This window comes from Heterodontus francisci, chromosome 16, assembly GCF_036365525.1.
Source record: "Heterodontus francisci isolate sHetFra1 chromosome 16, sHetFra1.hap1, whole genome shotgun sequence".
In the NCBI taxonomy this organism is placed as follows: domain Eukaryota; kingdom Metazoa; phylum Chordata; class Chondrichthyes; order Heterodontiformes; family Heterodontidae; genus Heterodontus; species Heterodontus francisci.
In genome coordinates this window covers 58,299,429-58,321,746 of record NC_090386.1, presented here as the reverse complement: position 1 = coordinate 58,321,746, position 22,318 = coordinate 58,299,429, and the positions used below count along the sequence as shown (strand labels likewise).

At 41.0% G+C, this 22,318-nt stretch overlaps 1 protein-coding gene across 2 annotated transcripts; it reads left to right on the top strand.

Annotated features, from left to right (window-relative positions):
* Positions 1 to 1,648: 1,648 nt before the first annotated feature.
* LOC137378113 (serine/threonine-protein kinase 35-like) lies at positions 1,649 to 17,970 on the top strand. Of its 2 annotated transcripts, XR_010976553.1 has the most exons (3): positions 1,649 to 3,184; positions 13,802 to 15,276; positions 17,570 to 17,970. XR_010976553.1 is itself a non-coding variant. In XM_068048213.1 (2 exons), the coding sequence occupies exon 1, from the start codon at positions 2,029 to 2,031 to the stop codon at positions 3,148 to 3,150; it is 1,122 nt and encodes a 373-aa protein (XP_067904314.1). In that variant the 5' UTR covers positions 1,649 to 2,028; the 3' UTR covers positions 3,151 to 3,184; positions 13,802 to 17,970. The 2 variants fall into 2 exon arrangements, 1 of the variants encoding a protein (XP_067904314.1); XM_068048213.1 differs by having other exon boundaries at positions 13,802 to 17,970.
* The last annotated feature ends 4,348 nt before the right edge of the window (positions 17,971 to 22,318 follow it).

Genomic DNA, 22,318 nt, shown 5'->3' with positions numbered 1-22,318 from the left:
TATTTTATATTGTCTCTCCATGTTCTTCCTCCCAAAATGAATCACTTCACATTTCTCCGCATTGAACTTCATCTGCCACTTGGCCGCCCATTCCACCAGTTTGTTTATGTCCTTTTGAAATTCTATACTATCCTCCTCACAGTTCACAATGCTTCCAAGTTTCATAGTTTCAAGTTGGGGCACAATAGTGGTAAATTTAGCACTTATGGGTATATAGTCAATATTCTGTGTTTTTTGATGGTAGCTCAGTAGTGACTGGACATAATAAGGATAGAGTATGCAACACCCTTTCAACTTCACCCATAGCTATTTCTGCACCATTTTTGGAGTATGTATGTCACCTATTCTTTTCCTTCCACCATAGGATACTATACCCATAATGTATTGAATTTGCTGTACCACTGATCAACCCACTTGCTGACTTCATCTAGCTCATTTTTGTTGTTGATCCTTAGCTGCCTCTTCATACTTGGCTGCCACACACATCCACTCCAATTTGGTATCATCTGCAATTTAAGTGAGTTTCAAAGTTAACATTATTATTGTAAACTAGAAACAGCAGGGATCCCAAAACAGGCATTGCACTCAGCACATCCCCTATCCCAACATCACTGTGCTAATGAGCCAGAAGCTTGTAGGTCCAAGCTCCATAATCTAGGCTGAAATTCAATGTAGTATTGAAGGAGTGCCATATTGTTGAAGCTGCCATCTTTTGGATAAGACATTAAATCAAGGCCTGGTCAGATGGACATAACAGATCCCATAGAACTTTTTTTGAAAAGTGTAAGGAGTTTTCACAATGGTATATTCATGCCATAAGCAACACCACCAAAACAGATTAAGTGATCACCAGTCTCATTGGATTTGCGGACTCTTGCTGCATGCAGATTGGCTGTTGTGTGTGCATAGAAGAGAGTGCTTCAGAATAATGCACTGGCTGTGAAGTGTCTTGGGACACCCAAAGGATATAAAAGGCACTAGATCAATAAATAATGTTTTTTTTTAGCAACCACTGATTGTCTCCTTTCTGCAAATTTCTTAACCATTCCCAGATATTATGCACTTTTGAATTACTTATGCCCAAATTTTTGGTTTAGACACCAAAAGCAGGCCACCTGCATTTTGCTTAATCTCTGCTAAAATGAAGGGTAACCTTTTTTAAGAATTAAAATATTCATTGAATGTTGACACCAGGCAGCCACTTTTGTAGATGCTAACGCAAAAACAGGGAAGTAGATTCAACATTCTACCAAGCTTAAAAATTCCATCAAACTTTTGAATACAATGTTGATGGAGCCTTAACTTTTCAGTTTCTATTTTCACTTTCCAAGGTAGCCTGTACAGACTGTGTATTGCAATACAAGGTGTACAACCATTGCAGTCTATGCAGTTTAGTAGTTACCCTGTACAGACTGTGCATTGCATTACAAGGTAGCCTGCACAGACTACATTACAAAATGTGCAGCCTGTGCATTGCACTCCATGTGTTTAGTCTGTACAGATTATGCATTGCATTACAAGCGACCCAGTGCAGAGCCTGAGAGAAAGGTTCCTCCAATCCCGTGGCCGCGCTTCCGCATATCAGCAACACGTGAGCGCGAGCCCCGCTCTGGACTGGTCGAAGGAAGCAGGAAAGGGAGGGGGGAAAAAGAGCCGACCTCCAAGCAATGAATGAGTGCGCGGCCGTCAGAGCCCCGCTTGTAACCAGACGGAGTTGGGTAGATTCAGTTGGTGAGACAGCGGTGGGGTGGGAGATTTTGGAGTTGTTAGCTGAATGCTGCCCAGTTAGAAGAGGAACAGTAGCAGCATCAGCGGCAGGAAGTGGCTGCGAGTGAGTCTCCCCCAGCCGGCCGGGGGCGCTGGAATGCGCCGGGGGAGCGGGAGCTGCGGCTGCGCTGGAGCTCGAGCGGAGTAAAGCGCGGGCCCCGAGCCCTGGCTGCTGGGAGGAGAAGGGAGAGGGAGCCTGCCCTGGCCTCTCGCCCACAGTGATGTGGAGTGCGAGCATCTCCCCTCAGCGACCTGCGGACCATGGAAACTCACGACGTCCCAAAAGGTACAAACTGTGAGGAGCGCCTGGCGGTGAGTGCCAACGGTGGCGGCACCACCAGCAGCAGCACCACCACCAGCAACAGCCTCAGGCCCCCGGGCCTACTGTGGGAGCCCAAATACAGCCTGGTGCAGGAGGTGGGCCGGGGCAGTTACGGCGTGGTGTACGAGGCGGTGGTGAGGAAGAGCGGGGCCCGGGTGGCCATCAAGAAGATCCGCTGCGACGCTCCGGAAAACGTGGAGTTGGCCTTGTCCGAGTTCTGGGCTCTGACCAGCCTCAAGCGGCAGCATGAGAATGTGATTCAGTTCGAGGAGTGCGTGCTGCAGCGGAACGGCATGGCCCAGAAGATGAGCCACGGCAACAAGCGCTCCGAGTTCTATCTGCGCCTGGTCGAGACCTCGCTGAAAGGCGAGCGGATCCTCGGCGCCGGCGAGCCCTGCTACCTATGGTTCGTCATGGAGTTCTGCAACGGCGGCGATTTGAACCAGTACGTCCTCTCCAGGAGGCCCGACTCGGCCGTCAACACCAGCTTCATGCTGCAGCTGACTAGCGCCATCGCTTTTTTGCACAAGAACCACATCGTCCACCGGGACCTGAAACCCGACAACATCCTGATCTCGGAGAAGTCGGGAGTCCCTATTCTCAAAGTGGCCGATTTTGGCCTCAGCAAAGTCTGCGTTGTGGGTGGAGGAGCGGCGACGAACAAAAACGTGAATGTGAACAAATGTTGGCTGTCTTCAGCCTGTGGCTCTGATTTCTACATGGCTCCAGAGGTCTGGGAAGGACACTACACGGCCAAGGCTGATATTTTCGCTCTGGGGATCATCATATGGGCCATGATTGAACGAATAACTTTCATTGATGCTGAAACTAAGAAAGAACTGCTTGGGACCTATGTTAGACAGGGCAGTGAGATTGTACCTGTAGGGGAAGCATTGCTAGAAAACCCAAAGATGGAACTACACATCCCACAGAAAAGGAGAACTTTTATGTCTGAAGGGATCAAGCAACTTATTAAAGACATGTTGGCTGCTAATCCACAGGATCGCCCAGACGCCTTTGAGCTAGAAACTAGGATGGACCAGGTCACTTGTGCTGCATAAATTATCTATTATACAGTGGATACTCTTGTAAAAGGTATACATACAGTATGCACAATACTGATTGTGCAGATTTTTGGTTATATGTAATGGTATGCACCACGCTTGCCTTATCTGGTGTATATAGTTGCTTCCTGATTTGTAAAGCCCCACTTTCTCGTAATTTGCACAATGTTTAAGACACCCTATTTTCAAAACACTTGCAACTCAAATTAGCCCCATTTTAATTCTCGTGTCCAATTTAAGGACCTCAAGTCTTAGGTTGTTTTCTTCATTTTCCCCACTTTTTAGGGAAAGGGGAGAAGGTGTTTTTCAGAAGTAAAGTTTTTCCTGTAAAGCAACCCATGGCTGGGATGATTTCCCTTCTGTTGCAGCCAAAATAAAACTTGGCAAGTGTATAAGAACAGAGGACAAAGTTTTTTTTTTTGGTTTATAAATATGTCCTGATTCCGTCATTAGTGTGCAGCTGAGGAGTAATTGTAGAGAATAGAGAGGACCGGAGCAGCTGAGCGTCTTCTGAAAAGTGAGTTGCAGTGCTATTTGTCAGTGACTTGCTCAAGGCAACATTTGGATTAAATCCCTAGTCTGTCTTGAACACCCTGTAGTCCATGCTCTTGGCATTCAAAGTTAAAATTCCTATTTCCTTCTATATTATTTGTAAATAGACAAATCTAGTACTGTCATTTAGACTGTCCATATTTTACTGGCAAACAATTAAAATTTGTGTACAGTATTCTCCCAGACTGGTACTGTTGTGAATCAAATGTTCTGTTAAGAATAGCAGTAGAAAATGTTAGAGAACACTCAGCAGGCCAGGCAGTGTCTATGGTGAGAGTTAACGTTTTAGATCGAGAAATGTTGAGGATGACTATTTAGCTTGTAACAGTTCCAGTATAAGCTGACATGGGACTTAAGCTTTGAGTTGATTTTGATGTATCATATCTCACCAGTTACTAGCAAAGATTATGCTAATGGCTTTTTTGAGAAATCTGTTTTTTTTTAGCATCATGGAAAGCTGCTGTAATCCTTGTTACAAGATGTTCTATATTGGCCCAGATAACTATATTTTATAACTCTCTGCTTTAATTTCAAATTTATCCAGTTGATAAAGCTATACAGCTCTTTTTTATGGTACATTTAATTTCAAAATTTGGAAAATTAAATATTTTAATTTGTTCTTCCTTGCCCTGGCCAAAAATCTTCATGTTTGTGGATGAGTCAGTGGTGCCCTTCTTAACTTGCTTCCCACCCCCTATCCTTCCCAGCAAAACAAAATATACTTTTTTTTATGGTGATGGTCATCTTTTTAATTAAGAATTTGACAGTAGTTAAGAGATGTAAAAATACATTTGGGGTTGCACTAAATGATAGCATCACTTTACTACATTAAGCTCTACTTTCCACATGAATTGTGGAGTTTTGTTTGGCCATGTTATTTCTGAAGTATATTGTGAACTTGTATACATTTTCCATTTAAACTAAATTTTGTTTGTGGGTAGGGAGGGACGGGTGGGAGAAGCAAACTAACCAAGCATATATTGCCAACTATATTGATTGGAGGCTATTTAGTTAAACTTATAGTAGAGCTCATCACATGAAATCTAGTGATGGCATGTAATAGGTTACTGGGGTCCATTATGAAAATAGTTTCAACCAAGAAAAGGTAGTTGGGGTATATTGCTGATCCACCAATTTTAAACATGTAGTGAGCAGGATTGTCTTTATTCAAACAAAAATGTACACTGGCAAAACAATTGCTGAATGCAAGTTGATTTTTTAAAATATAAACTTCTGTTTGACTTTTATATCTTTTAATGACATTATGATTTGGGAGAAGAAAATGCAGATTCAACCAAATGCAGACCAAATCTTCGAAAAATGATTTTTTTTATTTTCACATTTAATTGGTGAAATTACTAGTCTAAACCAGCTTGTGGCCACGCAGCAAGTGGTAAATACTTTGCAGTCTGGAGTGAAACAGTAGGTGAACTTATGTATCTGTTCCAACTGAAGTTGTATGTAGTTTAGTAAAGTTTTATATAGGAGTAGGCCGACTGGCTTGTTAAATATTTACTCGCATGCAAAAATCTTTCTGCAGCAGAATATACATGCTGTAAAACAAATTGGTTTGTTGCAAAAGTTTTGTTGAGACAATTTACTTTGTCTCTGCAAACAACAAGATGGACAGACCATAAGAATGCTCTGCTGTTAGGGGAAGTTCCACGGATCTATGAATATATTTACAGATTTTACTCTTTGCCTTATGAATCACTTTCTTTGTACCCTGTTGAATTTATTCAATATTTCCTCAGTTGGACATGAGAATTTTTTTTCTCAAATGGGGGAAATTTGATTTTAACTTTCAGTTTCGCTTTGCACCGAATTGAATTCTGTAGCTACTAGTACAGTTCTTGAATGTTGGATCAATATTATGCAGGTCATTTTGCTAAAATAGCTAAGTTGAACGTGTACTCATCAAGACAAAAGGTCAATAAGCACATGTGAAATACTTGTTCCTCAAACTGGACAATTGTGTTGATCCTGCTTGCTACAGTAATAACATTTCATATAAAAGTTGGCCACAGTAGTATATTGATTTTTGCACTGCAAGTGGTGGGAAACTTTGAGCGCAAAAACCCATAATCTGGATACCAGTCATTGGGTTAACATAGCATAGATGTAAGTAACCTTTTTCTACCCACTGCTGTCTTAATGGGCCTGGAATTGAGCATGTATCATGCTGGGTAAATTCCTGCCATGTGAACTCAAATTGAGGATAATCGTGGGAGAACTTTAAAGTTCTGATCAAAAGTAATGACTTTTGTAAAGTCGTATTTGAAGGTTAAATACTAGTTGCTATTGTCAGACAAGTTTGGAGCAAGTTAATGTCTGAACTATTTGATCTTGTTTTGTTGCAAGCTTTGTGCCTTTTATGCTTAAGGCAGCCATGCCATCAGCATTCACTTCTACACTTGGTAGACCTACCTTTTTGTCTGGCATGTGTAGGCAGTCACAACAATTTTTATTTCACTTCACAAGAGTGTCTTGAAACAGAATTTTCTGCCGAGCCTAAAGAATGCCTTTTGGTCAAAAGATATTGAATTGCTATTTCTTGGCGATATATTTAATGTGTATGTACTGGTGCCATCAGCTTTGTACATAAATAAAACTAAAGGCAGTATTGTCAATGGCAGGTGTTGTGGCAGATGTGTAGTTTTGCTATTGATAGCTCTTTGGTATAAAGCAGGGGACCTTTACTGACCTTACAGGATCTGAAACCTTATTTTTGACAATCCTGCAAGCTGCTGTTGAGTAATCATTTCCTCATACATGCAAGATGCATTCATGCACATGTAACTCATTAGAATACATTGTCCTGAATACAAGTGTTGCTCAGGTACTTGACCCCCCCCCCCCCCCAAGGTAAGTTTGGGCACGTTTTGGCAAATTGGCAAGTTCTTTGCTAAAGTTTCTAAAGAATTGTTAAATAGCTCAACTGCTGTTTTAACATCTACAAACGTGCAAGATGTGCAAACGCCAAATATGCTATGGCTTCCCAATAAACCTTGAAGTAACAGCAGAATCATGGAATTTTATGCCATAGTAGTTATGACTATATCAAAAAAAAATCCTAATCTCCCTTTTGGTATCTTAAATTCCTGTCCTTACTGTCTCAATGATATTTATTTTTTAGTTTACCCTGACTCAGCCGTTCATTATTTTGGATGCATCAGATTTCCACTTAAACTAGGCTTTTTTAATTAGAAAAATGGTTGTCTACTCTTATGACTAAAGACTCTACATCCTGATCGTCTTGGTGAATCTCTTTGCATTGTCCCCATGACCTTGGCAACTTTCCTGAAAGTAAGGCGAGTTTGGTATTTTTGTTTTTATACTTCATACCGTAGTTATTAAAGTTAGGATTGTATATGCATTTTATCAAAGTGTTGCCTATTTTCAAAGATTTTTGTGTAATATTTTATAAAATACCATTTGAAAATCCATGTAGACCATGCTCAATGTATTTTTTTTATCAATGGTTTAGTTCCTCAGAGCTCATTACATTTATTAGACACTACCTGCTTTTTATAAATCCATGTTGGCTGTACTTAATTACCCTATGCTTTCTAAGTGATTTTAATTTTGTTGCCCTTTTGAAGCTTTTACGCTATCATTAGTCTGACTTATCTATAGTTACCTGGTTTATTGTTTTTTATTAAATAGAAGTGTTATAGTTGGCAATCCTCCTGTCCTTTGGCACAGTTGGGTTTGTAAGGCTGTGGCCAGAGGCAGAGCCTCTACTGGTTTTGTTCTAATGTTCATTCTCATCCTAGAATGCGGGCCATCAGGGCGTGGTGCTTTTCCACTTTGCATACCATCAATAATTTTCAGTATTGCATACTTATCAATGGTTATCTTACCATCAACGATACAAAAATAGGTGGGAAGGCATTTGTGATGAGGACACAAAGAATCTGCAAAAGGATGTAGATAGGTTAAGTGAGTGGGGAAAAAACTTAGCAGATGGTGTTCAGTGTGGGAAAGTGTGAGGTAATCCACTTTGGTAGGAAGAATAAAAAGGCAGATTATTATTTAGATGGAGAAAGACTACAAAATACTGCAGTACAGAGGGACCTGGGTGGTGGTGTGCATGAAGCACAAAAGGTTAGCATGCAGGTGCAGCAAGTAATTAGGAAGACAAATGGAATTTTGGCCTCTGTTGCTAGGGGGTTAGAGTTTAGAAATTGGGAAGTCTTGTTCCAACTCTACAGGGTGTTGGTGAGGCCACACCTGGAGTACTGCGTACAGTTTTGGTCCCTGTATTTAAAGGAGGATCTACTAGCATTGGAGGCAGTTCAAAAAAGGTTCACTAGGCTGATTCCTGGGATGAAGGGGTTGTCCTGTCAAGAATGGCTAAACAGGTTAGGCCTTTATTCATTGGAGTTTAGAAGAATGAGAGGTGATCTTATATAAGATTTTAAGGGGGCTTGACAGGGTAGATGTTGAGAAGATGTCTCCACTAGTGGGGGAATCTTGAACTAGGGGACATATTTAAAACTGAGATGCGAAGGAATTTCTTCTCTGAGGGTGGTGAATCTCTGGAATTCTCTGCCTCAGGAGGCTAGGTTGCTAAATGTATTTGAGGAGGTAGATAGATTTTTGAAATCTTGGGGAATCGAGGGTTAGGCGGAGCAGGCCCGAAAGCAAAGTTTGAGGCCTGGGGCAGATCAGCCATGATCTTATTGAATGGTGGGGCAGGCTTGAGGGGCTGAATGGCCTACTCCTGCTCCTGTTTTTTTTTGTGTTATGATTGCCCTTCCACATAAAGATCAGAAAAATTCAGTTCAGTGTGGATTGAGACATAATTTGTAGAGATTCCATTTTAGGTTTGTTTCAGCTTTTGGTAAAGGTGAAGAATGCAGCACCAGCATGTTTACCTATAATCTGGGGCCTAATTTCAGATAATCTCCTGGTCAATTCTCTGGCAAGTTTATAGTGTGGCACTAAGTCGGATCCTAGAATTAGTGGTGGAAGCTACTTATGTGCCTGATGCAAAGCTTTTCATGAGATGCTTGTAGGACATATCTTGAGCCATTGATATCATTCTACATTATCAAGATGGCAATTTGAATTAGTAGTTTTGAGATAATTGTCAACAGACTTTTGCTGCAGTCTTTGGTCATATCATTCATTCTACTTCAGCCTCTGGTTGCTCTTGGAATCCAGGAAGAGTTGATTTGTGTACACTGTCAAAAGTGCAGTTTGCTTCATGTATGCTTTCAGCAGGATGGTGCACTATGGGCATGAAAGATGCATGTATCAATCTTTCAAAATCGTATTTAAAATCTGAATTTTTCAGCACTGTTTTAACTACTTAATGGGGCTAAGTGATCTTGTAGTCTCATAGTTCCTATGATGTAAGCAGCATACTCCTTTTCTCCCGCTCCCCATTTCTGTCCTCATATCTTGCTCAGTTGAAGCTTTTCAAAGATTCATTTTACAAAGTGTCTGTGTACCTCTGAGGATTTTGGGTGCACAGTGACTATTAAGTCCCACAACAATGATACGTTATCTCTCTCTCTCCTCTGTCTTCCTAGCATAGTTTGAGTCCCTAGCTTGTCATCTGGTTTTCTCTCAGCCTTTCTCAAGCTATTACAACAGTGACTACATTTCAAAAAGTACTGCATTGGTAGTAAAGCACTTTGAGGCATCCGATGAACAAAGAACCGTACAGCACAGGAACAGGCCATTCGGCCTTCCAAGCCTGCGCCGATCTTGATGCCTGCCGAAACTAAAACATTCTGCACTTCCGGGGACCGTATCCCTCTATTCCCATCCTATTCATGTATTTGTCAAGATGCCTCTTAAACATCATTATCGTACCTGCTTCCACCACCTCCCCCGGCAGCAAGTTCCAGGCACTCACCACTTTCTGTGCAAAGAACTTGCCTCGCACATCCCCTCTAAACTTTGCCCCTCTCACCTTAAACCTATGTCCCCTAGTAACTGACACTTCGACCCGAGGAAAAAGCTTCTGACTATCCGCTCTGTCCATGCCACTCATAACTTTGTAAACCTCTATCTTGTCACCCCTCCACCTCCGTCGTTCCAGTGAAAACAATCCAAGTTTATCCAACCTCTCCTCATAGCTAATGCCCTCCAGACCAGGCAACATCCTGGTAAACCTCTTCTGTACCCTCTCCAAAGCCTCCACGTCCTTCTGGTAGTGTGGCGACCAGAATTGCATGCAATATTTTAAGTGTGGCCTAACTAAAGTTCTGTACAGCTGCAGCATGACTTGCCAATTTTTATACTCTATGCCCCGACCGATGAAGGCAAGCATGCCGTATGCCTTCTTGACTACCTTATCCACTTGTGTTGCCACTTTCAGTGACCTGTGGACCTGTACGCCCAGATTTCTCTGCCTGTCAATACTCCTAAGGGTTCTGCCATTTACTGTATACTTCCCACCTGCATTAGACCTTCCAAAATGCATTACCTCACATTTGTCCGGATTAAACTCCATCTGCCATTTCTCCGCCCAAGTCTCCAACTGATCTATATCCTGCTGTATCCTCTGACAATCCTCATCACTATCCGCAACTCCACCAATCTTTGTGTCGTCTGCAAACTTACTAATCAGACCAGCAACATTTTCCTCCAAATCATTTATATATACTACAAAGAGCAAAGGTCCCAGCACTGATCCCTGCGGAACACCACTAGTCACATCCCTCCATTCAGAAAAGCACCCTTCCGCTGCTACCCTCTGTCTTCTATGACAGAGCCAGTTCTGTATTCATCTTGCCAGCTCACCTCTGATCCTGTCTGATGGTCGTGAAAGGTGCAATATAAATGCAAGTCTTTTTTCTTTTTATTAAGGAAATGAGAAATACACTGGTGCATTAGATACCCAAACCCACTGATGGGTATTTGGTCCATCGGCATGTGAAAATCCTGCGATAGCTGCACAGGTATTTGGAATGTGAAAGTGTGTGTCCATTTGAGTTGGATAAGCCACACAGTACGATCTAACATTGACTGTTCTTCCTTTCAGTATCATAAATATGAAAGTACAATCTGAGTCATCCTTCCATTGTGCCCCCTGACACCCCAGATAAACCTTCCACATCTTGGTCTTCCCTCTTAAACCTGTACTTTTGTAACATTAGTGGCATTTTTTTTGTTTTTGTATTTTGAGCCTTTGTCATTTTTGAATTACCTCATTTTGATCTCATGTCCTTTAAAATCTGTGTAACATTTAACTCCCTTGAGCTTGTGTTTTCTCAAGCAAAATCAAATTTTATCAACTATGAAAGGAAATTCTCAGCTTTAAAACGACTGCCATGTTTAATGTAAGAAATAGGAGCAGGAGAAGACCATACGGCCTCTTGAGCCTGTTCCACCATTCAGTAAGATCATGGCTTGATTTTACATATATATCAGAATTATAGATGCTGCTGTAATCCAAACTGATTATCCATCACTTGAAAATTCTGGCTTAATTCATAATTTGCATAGCTGTCCCAATGATGTGAAAATTTGGAGGCTTGAGGTGGGAGAAAATTTGTCTATTGATCTTTTTCTTGTATCCTGTTGAGGATTAAAATATCTCTCCAGCTGAAGGCCTGGAGTTCACTGTTGTTGACCTTGAAGTAAGCGTCTCTGAGAGATCTAGTGATTTCTTTGGCAAGAACTGTACATCTATTGCCATGCAGTGGTACTGCAACTGATTGCAGTGTTCTTTTACTGTGCATTCCCAGCATGGAGCTGGAGTGATGTCAGAAAGCTGTTCAAGCAGCCAATTACATTGGGGATTGGTGAAAATCCTTTAATCAGGGAACAAAAGGCAGTATATTATTACTTTTAAAAAAAATCTTTACATTAAAGATTGAGGCATAAACATGAGGTGAAGGTAGCTGAAATATTTTGAGACTTTGAAAAAAAAAATTAGTTAAAATCAAATTTTACTAATCATGTCGACATTCTTAAAAACCCAGTTACACCTGATTGAGCAAGGTGTAACTTTTTAAATGATGTTTCTAACAGCAATTTGGGAGTGCAAAAGTTAAAGATTTCATTGATTCCAATGATTGGCTTATGTGAGGGGCCGGTGGGGGGGATCACAGCACAGCCTGTGGTGGAGCCCTGTGTGACTGACTGCAACTTCAGGATTTCAGTGCCAATCTGTGCATGCCCAAAATCTTGCTGTCAGTTTCAGAGGGGTAATGACAGGAAATGCTGACAGTTCGCAGTCAATCCCCCACCCCTATACCGAGCTCCGCACTGCAAAATCTGCAAAAAGCCTTGGAAAAGTATAGAATTTTTCTTGTTGAAGGGAAATATTTTGGTATGAAAGATTTGTAGGCAAATTATGTAGAAGAGATGAGAGTACTGCCTAAAACCAAGAAAGTTAATTTAGAAAGAGTATGGATAAAATTATCAAAAATGTGCAGTTGTAGCTGTTTGGGCGTGTGCCCACTGCATGCATTGCTTCGCTTGGCACTTCAATGTGATACGTATTTCATGAATTCCCGCATGGTTGAAGAAGTTGCCCGTCCCTCTTTGCACATTGGCTTATGGAGGGAGTAGGGTCAGACTAATCTGGTTGTATTCCACTTGCTTGGTAGAAGTGCTCCTCTGATGAGCTTTGAAGCTTCCAATGCAGCAGTATTTCTCTACTTAATCATATTGTTGACCCCCAACCCCCCTGTCCCCATTATGACTAGTAGTTTCCACACTGATCCTGTAATTCACCCTGATGGCAGCAGTCATCTTCCTGATATTCGTTTATCGGTACATACATATTTGCATAGTTGGGAAAGTTTACTACAATTTTCCAGTTGTCCATTTATAAATTATTCTTGCAACCTGTCCCCACAATGCGCACAACATTTTGGGCCTATCTTTGCCAGCGGTATTCTCCAAATTAGCATTTCAAAGTCTAGGGGAGCTCTAATGGGCATAAATATAATAGAGGAGATTTTTCTGGGTCTGTGTCCAGTCTGATTAGATCACCTGAGTGCTGTGAATGAGGAAATTGAGTCGCTAAGAGTATATGCCTGTAAAGGAACCTGCCTGATGATTTCCATTTCCATTTATGTTAATGCAAGGAAAACTGGGCTGGCTTCTTTTATAGGTATGTGCTCTGGCCTGACCAGTTTTCCAATGTTTGCTGCACCCAGATTATCCAGTGTGCCTGGGAATCGACCCAAGAAAACCTCTCCAGCTATCTCTGCTTAGGGAAAGGGAACGTTGGTCTGTGAGGCTCCAATTTCACAATGTCAGATACTGGTATTCATGTTCCCACTTTGTATTCCCAAGCCTTACTAATTTATGTAGGGTGTGTGTATAGTATGACAGTTTACTTGCCACAGCATTATTCCTTTAACTTGTGACATGGTGAAGGATAAACCAACCAACCTTTTGAAAGTGTTGTGGACAGTTTTATTGTTCCGATCAAATTCTGAGTCATTGGTTTGTATTAATTAGCTATATGGAAGAACCAAGTTTCAACCCATTTTACATACTATGGAAATGTGGAAATGGGTGGAGCAGTAGTAAAATGCTCTCAAAAGCTTTTTATTTGCGAGAGCAATGAGGCAGCAGTCTACTTTTCGTTCACTTAACCATGACATGTTTAGCAAACAGCACAAATCATAGGAAATGGCCTGTTTCCTATTTTGATGTAAAATTTTCAAAGCTTTTGGGGATTGGGAGCAGTTGGTACAAAATGTATTGCCCTGGTGAATTATAATTTTTTAGCGTTAAGTAAAATTAGAGCATAGTCTGTTTTTGTTGTGTAGTGCAACTGAACAGCCCCCAAAGTTGCATCTGCAATAAATATTCTGATTTAAATGCTTGGTATAGGAGCAACAATATTTCAGATTTTGATTTGAATCTGTATTTACATGTCTTAAAATATTTTTGTGGTAGTTTAATAATTGCTTGGGCTTCCATTCCGTCTTTTTTGTGAATACCTCTTTAGTCACTTGGAGACTTGTGATAGGGTCCCTTGACTTTTTTTTTATGGCTGTTTAGCTGTATTGTCCAGCAGGTTATTATATTATATTTAACATTATTTTGTAATTGGTGTCTAATCTGCTTTCAAATACAATCTCATTTTGTTAACAATATCCTTTTCTCATTTCAGGCTGGAAAAATTGGAACATGAGCTTGCTGTCAAGAATGGAAATTAAATGAACAGCTTCCTTAGAATGTACAGTGATTGGAGACTTTTGCTGCATTTAGAGCTTCAGCACTAGCTGATGTCAGGACAGGGAAAGCTATGCAATTAAATTGCTAGGATTTCTTTTGGGGGGAGGGTGGTTGTTTGCCATGCAATAAACTTGTATTTACACTATTTGATTGTACCTTCACTTTATCTGATTAAATGGTGTGTCCTTCAAGATTTAATTGGGTGGATTGAATTCTTAAAGCTATATGATCCTGTGTTGGTTAACTTTGTTTTATGTAAAGCATTTGATATTGGCAAGAATTTGAGCAGCTGCACTTATTATACCAGTATGATTTATTTTAAAATGATCAGCATGAGTGACCAGAGTGCCTTAAATTATTTTGTCAGGTTCATTGCTAAACAGAATCCGAGGAACTTTAAATTTCAAAAATACGTAAGTGTTTATTTGTTCCAAGGCAATGTGCTGGGGAGCCAGTTTCTCTGATGTGTTCTGGGTTGAAGTTTCTGGTAGGCTGAAAACTGGAGAGATTTGTTCATCTGCAAAATCAGTAACTCCATTGAAGTGAAATGTTGAATAAAGAACTTAACCATTTGGAAACTGAAGCTAAACACTTGTGGTCATTCTCACCACCCCCCTCTCCACCCACCTCGCCCCTCTCCCACTTAGTGATATTTGGTAAATAGCAGCTGAAACTTTGGGTGAAGTATTGTCTTGTATTTGGAACCTGAACTTGAGACTGGGCTTAAGGAAATTGTCTTATCACTCTCGCTTAAAGGATTTTGAATGCAATGAAATTTGAACAAACTTATCCGAGTTCTACACATGCTCTGTGACCATAGTGAAGCAAAAAAATCTGCCAGTCACTTACAACTCATTTGGATGGTAGGTGTGGAAAGTGGAACATCCATGCTGGTGCGTGAATATTCCTTAAAAATATGTACCTGGGCAAGAGTTTTGAACTCCACTGATTGAGAAACTGATTGGTTTGGAATCTCGCTCCACTGAGTGCATATCTGAGATTCATGGTCAGTGTCCCCATTTGCAGCAGTCCTAATTTTCCACCTACATGCCCAGAAAACTCAGTGCTGTGAGTCAGGTGTGCTGGCTTCTGCATCAGGGGTGGGGTCTCAATTTGGTATATTTACTACTGTGCAATAACTGACCTAGGAGTTCTTGATGCTGATACGATGTACCAAATTAGATCAGCTTAGCTCTTGTATCGTTCTTCAGCACAAAGATATCCTTGTGTTACTGGTGAGTCTAGTATAAAAGTTCTCCTGTTTTTTGCCACTAGCTTGAACACATATTATGGAGGCTGGCTCTCCAAATCATTTGAACAGTTCTCGGTACTAAAGTTGCTACTGGAGTGAAAGCTGTGACTTGATCGACCAGGATATGCAGATGCCATAGACCAGCTGTTTGAAATCTGGTGAGAGATTAATCAATTTTGGCACATTTCCACTGAAGTTTGGTGATCACATTCTAATTGTTTAGTTTCCCTCTAATGTCAAATATTCAGTACAGTTAGCTTTCAAAACTGCAAAATCAGTGTTTTTTTAAAAGACTGAGCTGTTTATGCATTTAATACCAGAACAACATTTCTAAAAACATTCAAGGTTTGAGTATTGGATTCTTGGTGGGATGATATAAACAAAAAAAAATTGGAAACCTTTCAAATTCAATTTTATATAAATATGGTAATAGGTGGCATTCATTTTTCAGCATGCAATACTGAATAATTTTGAAAACTTTCCAAGCTCAATTGTAAAGTCATTTATCTCCCTTCTGTTTCTTATCCACAAGTGATCCTGTAAACATTTACTTTTTCTGAAAAAGTAGTCATTTTTATTCCTTAGCTGGACAGTGGCTATATAGTTTACACATGGCTACAGATGGCTTTCGTTAAATGTGTAATCAAAGCACTGCAATATATCAGTTTACCACCGCAACCATTGAGGTGTAATGCAACTTAAAAAAATGAGTACTGTTGTCCATTTGTCGTGAGGTTTTAAAACCAAATTGCCAATATAGGAGTTCATCAGAATTCCATTGATCAAGCAAAACATTGATCTAAACCCAAACAGTTCAGAACTGCTTTTCCCTGTAACCAATGGAATGGCGAAATTGTGAGATTATCATCTTTATTTTGATTATAAATGGAGGTTTATCGCCAAGTTGGTGATCCTGGATTTAACTTTGCTCACTTCTTCTACAAGCTAGTTATCGATGCAAAAATGTTGGATGAGACATTATCTTATTTGCTTTAGAATTATACTATTTAACATTCCACTCTGCTCCTCCTGAATTAAAATCTACTTCACCCTATGCAGTTGGAGGGGAATTGTTAGGTATTAATTTTTTAAGGACTTCATTTTGTCTTTTAAGATTGGAAAAGAGCTAGCAAAACGGCAGGCCTGTTAGCATCTTATTGTTCATGTGGATTGGGATCCTTAACCTGAGTACTTAATCCTATAGCTTTACTATGTATGCAACTGATTTTAGTACAGGACTGAGATACTGATCTACAATGTTGCAGTGATAGACCTCCACTTGTATTAATATGTGTGTTTTTTCTAAGATTCGACAGGTGAAGTCTTAGGCCTTCAAATTTGCTGGTGAGGGAAAAGATCCTATGATCAACAGTACAATCTTTCTCCTCCCCACCTCCTGAAAACACTTCGTACTATTTTATGCTGAAAATATTTTTTAAAGTAGCAATTCAGTATTGCAGTTTCTGGTGTGTTTAGTGTTTGATCTTGGAAAGTTAAATTTAAAAAAAAAAGTAAATGTGTGCCAATAAATCCAGAGTTATAAAATACTGTACTCTAAGTGCACAGGTAGAGTTCAAGGCATATTACATTAGATTGCTTTCTTAAAAAAACTTAGAAAACTAACAAATGTGTCTTTGGAGGGGGGGAAAAAGTTTGCTAAACCCAAGAATGCTTCAATACTTTGACCTTAAAGTGACATAATATTGAGAAATTAATGGAATTTTGTTATGACATTGCTTGTGTTTTCAGGCTCAGTGACCATTAGAAAATGCCGGGAAATAAGCCAAATTTCAAACTCGCGTAATCAAATGTTGAATTGGAAAAACGAAGTGATGTGAAACGTGCAGTAAAACAGAGCCATTGAGGCTCTTTGTACTGTTCAATTAGAAGAACTTCTAATCTCAGTTACTAACATTTTTGCCTAACTTGCTATAATTACAGGGTAATTGATCTTCAGTCATGAAAATGTGGTGTTTTACTTTTTGACATGCAAAGTTAATGTCTTTCCTGGAGTTTTAGCAAAGGTTTTTTTAAATTGCACAGTAAAGGCAAAAGAAGGCTGTTGCATTCAAAGAAGGTGGCACTTGTATATTGAGACCAAATTCAAACTGAAGATCTTCAGTGAAAATTGCAGTGCTCATTAATCCATGAGTGCAGATTGTCATTGTTTAATGTGTTCTCTTCCATTTAGCTATCTAACCACATGGACCATGTTAATACAAATTTTTTTGCAGTCTCAGCAGCTGAAAATGCAGAGAAAATTGTCTATTTTGTAGATGAGCTGCTGTCCTTTACAAGTTACTTGGGAATGTTATATGTGGAAATAATGGGGTGGGGTGGGGAGAAAATGAGGGAATAGATTCTAGAAGCATTTTGTACTGGGACAGAATGCTAGTTGTGACTGTGAGCATTTGGGGCATGTTTACTGAAGCGTCACTATGTGGTTTACAGAAGGATTTGCTTCAAGAGAATCCTCGTTTGTTTCTACCTCGTATTCAGGGTGTCACCCAAGTCATGCTGGATGATGTAACACTGCTTGTTCTCTCTATGGTTGGTTTGTCCTCTTACTGCAAATTCATTTCATTAGATTGTTTCCGAGAACCTTTTACACTTCTATGCAATTTTTATGTATTCAGATTTGAAACACTGTAATGGTACCATGATCTCTATTTATGTTGGTCCCTTTGCATCGAACATAAACGTTGTGGACCAATATTTGAACCTTTCTTGATTTTTGTATTTAACATTGATTTGTAGTTTGGACTGGTGCCATTTGAATATTCAAATGATTTGTCTTAGGAAGAATATTTGACATTCATGCATTTGTTTCAGCAATAAAGGATTTAAAATACCTTCTGACTGAGAATTTGATTGTGTTCATATATTTTATAAATATACCATTTTCAAGTCCTTCCTTTAGAACTTAAATGAAAAATTCTAACTTCAAGGAATCAAAGTATTTAAACTATCAAGGAGCATCTGTTTAGCTAGTCCCCACTCAATATGACTATCATTGTGCTATACATGATTTTCAACCTACAGATAGTTTGCAGACAAGATAGACTACTCACTACCTCACATGCAGGCTATAAAACTTTTTTACAGCAGTCCACTTGATGCTTAAAGTTACTGTTGGGCAAAGTCACTGCTGTGTATGACCTCTGGGAGAATTTAACTCCCCTTAATAAAAAAAAAAAATGGCTCTTCAGAGCGCAGGAGGAAAAAATACCATCCCAACAGTTGGGGCTCTTCTCTTTGGAGAAGATTAAGTTGAATTTGATAGGTGCTCAATCATGAGGGGTCTGGACAGTCTCGATAGGGAGAAACTATTCCCATTGGCAGAAGGATCCAGAACAAGAGGACAACAATTTAAGGTGCTTGGCCAAAGAAGCAATGGCAGCATGAAAAAAATGTTATGCAGCGAGTGGTTAGGATCTGGAATGCAGTGCTTGAGTGTGCGGTGGAGGCCATCAAAAAAGAATTGGATAATTGGCTGAAGGGGAAAAATTTGCAAGGCTACAAGGGAAAAGGTAGGGGAGTGGGACTGAGTTCTTGCAGAGAGCTGGCACAGATATGAGCGGCCGAATAGTAAGCCATTCTATGATTCTATAACTTCAAAGTTCTTCAATAGTAATCCTTTCTCAGTCGTTTGTTAAACAATGAAGTTTCATTTGTAGCAAAAGTACTTCTATACAGTTTCTACATGTTTGGGTTCCAAGGCTTGAATATAGAAGAAATTTGCTATGACCTGGATAGTTGTTAGTTATCTGAATGACTTTAAACAATTTGGATTTGTATAGCACTGCATACATGCAACAGATGTCTGCTTTTTACCATTAGGTGAAATCTAGTGGATCCCAATCATAGGGAAAAGTTAGAAAAGCAGAGAGGCTATTGATGGGGTGCTGAAACCATAAGAGATTTTTGAAAGTAAGGAGGAAACTAAGGAAGACAGAACAGTAGGAGCTTAGCAGCTGAGAGAGGTGCTGCAAGTGAAGGAACTATTAGTAGAATGGAAAATGTGTGCAGGGACTTGAGGCAGAAGTTAATTTAAGCTTTTTTCTCCCTTGTCCAATTTTTTTTTCTGACAACGTCCATGACTCTTCCAATGTCCTCAACCACTTTCACAGTTTCCTTGTTGAAACTGTCTCCTTTTCACTATGGATGACACCTCTACATCTCCATTTTACCCACCAGGAGGTCTACAGGCTTTTTGCTTCATGCTTGAATGTGGTCCCAACCAGTACCCATTGATCACCATTCTTGTTTGCCTAGCTGAACTTTTTTTTACATTTAAACAACTTCATCCTTGACTTCCCTTTCTTCCAAATAAAAGCTGTTGCTTTGGGAACTCCTATATGTCAGAGTCATAGTTATTTAGAACAGAAATGGGCCCTTCGTGTTTGTGCTGGCCATCAAGCACCTAACCTAGTCCCATTTTCCAGCACTTGGCCTGTAGTCTTGTATGCTATGGCGTTTCAAGTGCTCATCTAAATATTTCTTTAATGTTGTGAGGGTTCCTGTCTCTACCACCCCTTCAGGCAGTGTATTCTAGATTCCAACCACCCTCTGGGTGAATTTATTTTTCCTCAAATCCCCTCTAAACCTCCTGCCCCTTACCTTAAATCTATGGCCCCTGGTTCTTGACCCGTCCGCTAAGGGAAAAAGGTTAGATAGGAAGAGACTATCAATGCCCCTCATAATTTTGTATACCTCAATCATATCCCCCATCATCCTTCTCTGCTCTAAGGCTAACAACCCTAGCCTTTTCAGTCTCTCTTCATAGTTGAAATGCTCCAGCCCAGGCAACATTCTGGTGAATCTCCTCTGCACCCTCTCCAGTGCAATTGCATCCTTCCTCTAGTGTGGCGCCCAGAACTGTAGACAGTACTCCAGCTTGTGGTCTAACTAACCTCCTGGCAATTTACTTCTACTTTCAACTTGGTAGACTCGTATTTACTGCTCATGATGTGGACTTGGCTATAATGCCTCTGTTCAGTCAGCAAATGTGACCCCAAGCTTTTGGCTGCTTGCCATTTTAATTCTCTGTCCTATCTGTCCTCTGCCTTCTACAATGGTGATAGTTTTACCAATATTTTGAAGGTGGGATTGGGGCAGCCAAGGTTGGAAAATTGCAGTAAGTGACATCTGGTTGAGATCCTTTCCCCTTTTGGCTTTCATGGGATGGGATGCGATGCAGCAGTGATTCCCTGTGGTGGGAAGCTCATTGAAGCACTTAAAAAGGTAATTGCAATCCATTTTAAGCATGCAATGCCTCTTTCCCAACAGCATATGAGTCACATGCTGTGTCTGCAACTCAGCAGCTTGGAGAAGGTGAGCGCACAGTGGGGTGTAATTGAAGATTGAAACTGGTATGAAAGCACTATAAAAAGTGAAATGGGCAAGCCTGAGGTCAGCCACAGTCAGGCTTGCAGGAGCAGTTCCTTCAGGTTAAACTAAGTGATTTTTGTGTGGGCACCCGAACTTGGTGTCTTGGATATCACTGAGGGGCAAGTTCCCTTATTGCATGTTAGATTGCACAGTGCCATAGCCTCCACATGTTTGGAAGTTGGCTGGACCACTGAGGAGGAGGCAGCAACTCCAAGCAGCGGAGCATTCTCCATTCTTTACAGTCGCATGCAACTGGATGGATCAGACGGAATGGCTGCAGGGCAGCACCTAGAAAAAGGTGATGTTCTAAGCACAGGGGCTATCGGCTTAAATGTCAGTTTCCTTGACCTCTGAGCAGCAGTGCCTCCGAAGGCTATGGTTCTCGTGGCAGATGTATGCACCCTCTTGGAGCAAATCTTAAGGCCAGTAGCAGCAGGTGGCCATTCATTCCCATGGTGGTCAGGACGACCATGGCGCTTAATTTTTGCATTCCAGGGAGCAGCAGTAAACCGAAGCAGGATCTCGCAATCTGCAGCCTACAACTGCATTAGCGAGGTTACGTATGCATTATTTGCGAGGGCATCCAACTACATTGACTTTGAGACTTATGGGGCAAGTCAAGCCCATAGGGGTGTCAGTTTTGCCTCCCTCGCTGGGATTCCAGAGGTCCAGGGCATTGTAGACTGCATCCATGTGGCAATCAAGGTGTTATCAGAAGAGCCAGGCATTTTAATCAATTGGAAAGGATTCTACTGCTTCAATATGCAGCTGGTATAGGACTACCACAAGAGGATACAGCAAGTGTGTGCCAAGTATTTAGAGAGCTGCCATGACACATTCATCCTCTGGCAATCTCAGGTTCCATAGCTCTTCTATCCACCAGACAGCCTCAGTGGATGGCACCTGGGGTACAAGGGGGTATCTGCTGAGGACTTGGCTTCTGACCCCAGTGAGGAACCCCACCACAGAGGCACATCAGAGGTACAACAGGAGCCATCTTACCACCAGGGCAACAATAGAGCACACCATTGGCTTTCTCAGATGTGGTTCCAGTGCCTTGACTGAGCTGGAGATACCCTTCAATGTAGCCCAGCAATGGTATTTCAGATAGTAGTGCTGTGCTTCTGAGAGCACGTGTGCTGGTATCAGAGTAGGGTGGAGAGTGCCGGGCATCATCGGAGGAGTTGGCAGTGGGGGAGGCACAGGAACATTCTGAAGTGCCATTGGTGCCTGCAGCCATAGACCTGCATGCCTGTGGAGTCCATGATGCCCTCATCCAGGCACACTTCAGCTGAGTGCTGTGCCTATAGCAATGCACTTGTCTCATCACAACCCATGTGTAAGCAAGCTTCCACCCTCACCCTCCCCCGGCCCCCTCCACCCCCCAACAACAAACCTGCTCAAGAACACAATAAATAGCAGCAGAGTGGACCAAATGGCCCATCGAGCCTGCCCCACCATTCAAAACTATCTTGGCTGATCTGAGGATTTAACTTCACTTTCCCAACTGCTCACCATACCCCTTGATTCCCTGAGAGACCAAAAATCTGTTTATTCCAGTCTTAAATGTATTCAACGATGGAGCATCCACAACCTCAGTCTTAGTGCAAAAGACTTAAAGAGGGTGGAATTCTTAAAGTGCATCCAGGAGAGCTTTTTGAGCCAGCACGTAGAAAGTCCTATAAGGGAAGGGGCGGTACTGGATCTAATCTTAGGCAATGAAGCCGGACAAGTGGTAGAAGTGTCAGTGGGGGAGCATTTTGGGGATAGTGACTATAACTATAAGATTTAAGGTAGTTATGGAAAAGG

What these genes read in the sequence shown, in the direction of transcription:
- LOC137378113 (XM_068048213.1), top strand. Translation starts at nt 2,029, where the DNA reads ATGGAAACTCACGACGTCCCAAAAGGTACAAACTGTGAGGAGCGCCTG.